The sequence below is a fragment of the Apodemus sylvaticus genome, chromosome 5 (assembly GCF_947179515.1).
Source record: "Apodemus sylvaticus chromosome 5, mApoSyl1.1, whole genome shotgun sequence".
In the NCBI taxonomy this organism is placed as follows: Eukaryota; Metazoa; Chordata; class Mammalia; order Rodentia; family Muridae; genus Apodemus; species Apodemus sylvaticus.
The window spans coordinates 109,995,035-110,001,094 of NC_067476.1; the positions used below are offsets into that span (position 1 = coordinate 109,995,035).

Here is a 6,060-nt window from a genome sequence, read left to right on the forward strand (position 1 = left end):
ACACACACACCCTGTACCTTCTGCCCCACCCAAGCTTTGCTGACTATTCCCTTTGTAGCCTTCCCCCCCAACTCATAATTTCACGTTTTCTTTCTTGTCAGATGAGAAACAACCCTGCAGACAGACGTAGCAATCACAGCGCCTTCCTCCTGCCCCGGCAGACTCCTACAGCATGCTCTTTGTAGTTGTTAAGAGCTTTTAATTTAGTTGAAATCTGGGTTTAGGCACCGTGGAAATTAATAACTTAGACGTTCCTTAACCTTATGAGTTTTTTTTTTTTTCCTGGCCAGTGGCCATGCCACTGGAAACCACAGGACAGACTGGTTCAAGGTCCATTGAGAAATGCTAGGCTATACCAGCTAGAGCTGCCAGAGACATAAGAACTTCTTGGGAAAGGTATGTACCAGTGTTGTCAGTGAACAGATTCCAGTTCATACAGAGAACAGACTCCATTTTTTTTTTATTGAAGTTAATATAGAAGCAGATAGTTTTCTAAAAAGTTACAGACATCTTAAAAACAGAAATTCCACCAGCATAGAGCCATCACATCATCCTCTGACCTGGAAAGCAGGTAGCGTGGGAGTATATAGTACCTCTATGTAGCAAGAATTTCAAACATTGACATCGGTTTCTAGAATTCTTTTATTTTTGCTATGGTGTGGATCCCTCAACAGAAATCCCAAAGGGGCTTGATACCTCCTTCCTCACCAACAGCAGAAGGCAAGTCAAACGAAGGGCCAGGGTCTCCTTCCCAGCAGATTTCCTGGCAGTGTTGGGTACAGAACAGCCTTGATATTTCAAAAAACAACCACACCCATAACTATTTTTTAATACTCCTCAAGATGCAGGTTTTGGAACAAGAGGGAAACGTGACAATCACCAACTATAATCAGGGATCTCAGAGCTGATCACAGGCCTTCCTGCCCAGCCTTGGCAATGGGCCTGGATTGTGATGGCTCCTCATTTCAAAACCACGAAGTTCAAGTAACCTCTCTGTCATCTTTGAAAAGAGAATGGAAAGCCATCGCCAGAAGAACGCACACAGGGCAGCTCAGCCTTTCCATTTAACAGATAGGCTCCTCTCTAGGAAACAAACTGTTCATCCGAGAGCCCCCAGAAGATCACCAGGAAGAGATTTCTAATACTGCTTCCAGGAACGAGGAAGGTCATCAGGTGTCGCTTATTTCATTAAGTATAGGAAACACATTCTCTCAATATGGGATGGGTCACCATTAACTTATAATGAATCAAAACTAACAAATATTTGAGTACTCAAACACATGAAAACAGCTATAAATGTGTATGCCAATTAAGAAAAAGAAAAGAACAAGGCTGGAAAGTTGGCTCAGTGGTTAAGAGCATTGGCTGCTTTTCCAGAAGACCTGAGTTAAATTCCTAGCACCCACACAGCAGCTCACAACCATCTCCTCTGCAGGTATTACATGCATGTGATGCATAGACTTGAATACAGACAAAACACTCACATAAAATACAAATCTCTCTCTGCCTGGTGGTGGCAGCACGCACTCCCAGAACTTGGGAGTCAGAAGCAGGTGGAAGCCAGGTCTATATAGGCAGGTCTTCTATAAGTTCAAAGCCAGCCAGGCCTATGGAGTGAGTTCTAGGACAGACAGGGCTACACACACAGAGATCTTGTCTCGGGGGAAAAAATAAACAAAAAAGAAAAGAAACATCTTGGTTATACTTCCAAACTAGTCATGAAAACTTACATCTTGAAGTATAAATTGTGGCTGATGCTTCAAAGAATAAAGGTGGAATGTATCAGTCTGGGTGGAAATTAGGCTAACAGTGCAACAAGCCATTTCACGGGGACCACAGAGCCAGTCTCAGAAAGCGAGCTGGCGTGATCTCTGGAGCTTTGGCTTCCAGTGTTGATACAAAATGCAGCTTCCCAGGATCTCAGCGCCACAGCGGCAAACCCCTCCTAGCATTTGCTTCCACACACTTTTTCTTTCTTTAGGTCGTGGCTAAAATTAAGTCAGGAAGCCAGGCGGTGGTGGCGCGTGCCTGTAATCCCAGCACTCTGGGAGGCAGAGGCAGGCAGATTTCTGAGTTCGAGGCTAGCCTGGTCTACAGAGTGAGTTCCAGGACAGCCAGGGCTATACAGAGAAACCCTGTCTTGAAAAAAACAAATCCAAACAAACAAACAAAAAAAAATTAAGTCAGGAGATAAACCCTCAGCCACCCCCAGCCCTCCCAGATCAGGCTCCAGTGGCTGCAGCCTTCTACACAAGCTTCTAAGAGGGATTTATTCTACCACAGTCCTCGGGCAAGGTGAAGGTCAGTCATGTTCACAGCCTGAGGAATCAGAATACCTATCTATACATATGTATATATTTTAATGGCCTTTCCATTAAAGTCCTCCAGCCTGTGGGGAGCAAGGCAGAGTTTTCACCTGGGCTAGAAGGTTGTGGAACTCCTCCACTGCTTGCGAGTGTGCCACTGGGTTTAGTACCAGGTGCTGGAAAAGATTGACAGGCTCAGCATTCCGAAATGCCTTAGGAATGGGTATGGTCAGGGGCAGGTAGGTGTTACCAATGAGGAAATGATGGAGAGACCTCTGCTGGAGACCTCGGCCTAAGAACCAGAGGAGGTCCTGGAGGCGCTGAGACAGCAGGCCGTGCTGCCAGTCTGTCAGAGGCAGTCGAAGCAGCAAATGCATGAGGGCCGTTTTGAAGTGGTAGGAGGTGAGAATGGGGCACGATGCTCCCGGGGGTAAGATCTGATGGTCCCGAAGACTCAAGATAATCTGCAGGCACTTGAGGTGGCAGGTGTTCTCGGGGGCGAAGCGCCCCACCAGCTTCAGAAACAAGTGTTCACAAGCTGCGAAGGACTCAGGCCAGTCCACACTGGTGAGCTGTTCCCGCTCAGGAGCCTGACTCACCAGGTAGACCAAGGTATCTTCCCGCTGCACCCCTAGAATCAAACTGATCGATAGAGAGCGTCCTGAGCGGTAATCCAACCTGAGCTTGCAGGAGGTGGTGGCGGGCGGGAGAGTGAGCTTAAAGTCGTACTTGTGGGCCACCAGTGCCCATGCGTTGCTCACCATGTTTCGGAACCACTGCACAGTCTTGCACACGTCCAGGCGCGAGCTGGTGCACAGAGCCGCCTTGATGGAGCTCGCACACTTGCTCAGCATGGACGAGTGGTCCCTGTGGTGCACCAGACACAGCACGTCCCCCAAGAGCTTCTCGTGTTTGCACATGCACTCAGAGTCCACCTTCACACAGCCACACCGACGGCCCAGAGCCGGATCTCTCATCTCCAAGATGAACATCGTGCCCTGTGGGGGGACAATGGGCACTAGGACATCAAATTTCTGTGTCTCGTGGAGTGTCCCCCACTTCTCAAAGGCTGCCCCAATGCCCAGGCAGTCCTCCAACTGTGGGTGAGCCTCCCGGCGGCTGAGCACCCGACAGGCCTCAATGAGATCATCCACAAAGCTCTCCACAAACTCACAGGTGCAGGGCAGGTCACGGATGGCATTTTGGATATAATGTTTGTAAAAGGATTCCAGGGCTTCCTGGGAGGGAAAATCAGAGAGCCAGGTGTAAGAGGAGACGGGCACAACACGGATTTCTTCCTCTTCCTCCTCGCTGCTGGATTCAAAGGCTGGCTCGTGCTGCATGTTCTGTCGCAGGAGCTCAAAGACGAGGAAAAGGCAAAAGAGGCCTGCGTTCCACAGGTTCCCCAGTACCCAGCCCAGGGGGCCCTCATCTTGGCCACTGGCCTGGAACGGCCATCCCAGGTCTTTCTTCCCCAGCACTAACTGGTCATTGGATGTGTCCCCTCTCCAGAAGTTCTCAGCTTTCTGCTTCTGCTCAGCTGCTCGACTTCTCTCTTCAAACTCTATCTCTAACTGCCGCATCTCCTCGCTCATTCGTTTCTCCAGCTGCCGACTCCTGGCTAGCGTGTCCAGGTCCATCCGGTCACTGACCATCAGGGGGTGGTGAACAACATACATCACTGCCAAGAACATGAGGCTTATCACAGCCATGGAGGCCTCTGCATCTGGAGGAGTAGGAGGGCGGGGATCAGTGATGTTCGGGGCACATCCGTTCTCCAGCACATAGTCCCCAGAGCCCTGGTACCTCAAATCCTGGATGCCAACTACTCAAGAGGAACAGAAAGTGCACAGAGCTAGGCCGGGAGCTAGCAAGAATGGTCTGCCTTGGGGAAAGGAAGTGGAGACCATAGGATGTACCCTGAGTCAACCGCTTTCCTTCCACATACTGTGGGTGGTGGTGAGGTTCCCAGAGGGTGGGCATGAGACTGTTTTTATTCCAGTACAAGATGGGGAGGGGGACCCTTACAGTGGGGTGGCCTCACCCGACTCATCGGTCCACCTTGGGCCCCAGATATGCCCTGCCAATCCCCCTTCCACAGGCAGAAAACACAGAATCTTGTTTGGGCAATGTCGTCTCCATCCTTGGGTAGCCAGCCTCGGTCCCTAGCTGTAGCATCCCGCTTCCTCTGTGACTTCACAAGCCTACCTGTGTCATTAGACCATTTAACCTCACCATTGCGCTGCAGGTGCCGGGCAGGCACCAGGCTGCCGACTCCTTGGTACTACAATGATGAGGTTCTGAGGCAGGCTAGCATATCGCCACCAGCCTAGTTGCACTTCTCAGTCCAGGAAAGTGCCTGCAGAATTCAGTGGCCAAGACCCAACTGACAGACAGTGGCAGAGATTCCCTGGCCCCACAGCCCAACCACTGAAACTTGAAGCTTCCGGCCTTCACCCCAGTAATTCACCAGCTATGGGGGCGTCTGGAGTCATGAAGGGCAGTGCGCCATGGCCATCGAGTTCAGGTGAGGGGTTCTCCTCTCTTTCGAATTGAGCCCAACTGCCCTCTCCACGTTCAAAATACCCAGGCCACTGGCCCTGCTTCAAAGTGAAGGCCCCCTCTACCATTAGTAACTTCCCCAAACTCCAAGTTTTCTCACCCATCTCTCCTGACCCAATTAAATACCCAAACTTTAAGGGTTTCTCCTGGGACCAGGGGCCACCTTACTCACGGTCTCAGTTAGCAGGAGAGCGTTCTTAAAGAGACAGCGCGACCTGGCCGCCCTTGCCTCCTTCCGGGCATACACGATGCTCCCAGTTCATACTCCGCACAAACTACGGGAGTTGTCCCGACGTGCTCTTTCTGGGTACCGACCATGTCTCCGACGGCCCAAAGTCTACAGGCGGCGGACTGCTGCGACTACCACGCGGTGCTGGTCGCCTCGGACTCCAGCAATCCACAGCGGTTCCCGCCTCAGGGGTTCCGCCCCGACAAGCCCCACCCCCTGCTCAAAGCCAAGAGGCGGGGCCCAGGGCAGGGACTCTTCCAGAGCTGGGGCCCTCCCTAAGGGCTCACACCTTTTGTTTCTAGTCCCTAGTGTTTGAAGGGACAGCAGAACATCTGTGGCCACCCGCTCACAGCGGTTAAGCTTCGTTTAGAGCAACAAGGCTGAAGTGCCTGCGGCGACCCCCTACCAAGTTCCTCCTACCAGGACAACGTATGCTTACTGAGAATTTGGGTGGGAAGAAAGACGAAATTAAGAACTGACTGGGAAAAGCCATTCTCACTTCCCTTTGGCTCTATGCAAGGTAAAAATGGAAATGAAACATTTTTTAGGCACCACTAATAAGCCCACTCGATGGGAAGAAGGCTCATCTGGATATGAAGGATGACTGAAGAGAGTTTGAGTCCCCAGGCACACACCTCTGACCCCAAAGTTGAAAAAAATAGAGCTAGGCAGATCCACTGAGCTTAAGTGGCTAGTAAAAGGTTTTATTAAGAGACCTTATCTCAAAATAGAGGTCCATAAAGACGATGATGTTGCACACTGGTACACAAGAGGTTGGTACGCACATGCACATGCAATACCACGCACACATGCACATACACAGGCATATGCATACTCCACTATAGACATCACTTCCCAAAATCAGGTATCTTTCCCTAATCAAAATGGCTCTTAGGAAAGGACCTCTGTCACTCAAAGACCTGGTCTTGTTTGCCACTCTCTAGTCACACAGAAGTGAGAATC

At 50.6% G+C, this 6,060-nt stretch overlaps 1 protein-coding gene across 3 annotated transcripts; it reads right to left on the minus strand.

The window, feature by feature from the left end:
- Positions 1–434: 434 nt before the first annotated feature.
- Positions 435–5,363, minus strand: Itpripl1 (ITPRIP like 1). Of its 3 annotated transcripts, XM_052183530.1 has the most exons (3): positions 5,041–5,363; positions 3,792–4,032; positions 3,241–3,544 (listed from the first exon to the last, which is right to left on the minus strand). In XM_052183530.1, the coding sequence occupies exons 2-3, from the start codon at positions 4,016–4,018 to the stop codon at positions 3,325–3,327; spliced, it is 447 nt and encodes a 148-aa protein (XP_052039490.1). In that variant the 5' UTR covers positions 4,019–4,032; positions 5,041–5,363; the 3' UTR covers positions 3,241–3,324. The 3 variants fall into 3 exon arrangements, with proteins under 3 accessions (XP_052039489.1, XP_052039488.1, XP_052039490.1); XM_052183529.1 differs by having other exon boundaries at positions 435–4,032; positions 5,184–5,358; XM_052183528.1 differs by having other exon boundaries at positions 435–4,032; positions 5,041–5,354.
- Between the last annotated feature and the right edge of the window lie 697 nt (positions 5,364–6,060).

Coding starts and splice junctions, on each gene's coding strand:
- Itpripl1 (XM_052183529.1), bottom strand. CDS start 4,018: ATGGCTGTGATAAGCCTCATGTTCTTGGCAGTGATGTATGTTGTTCAC.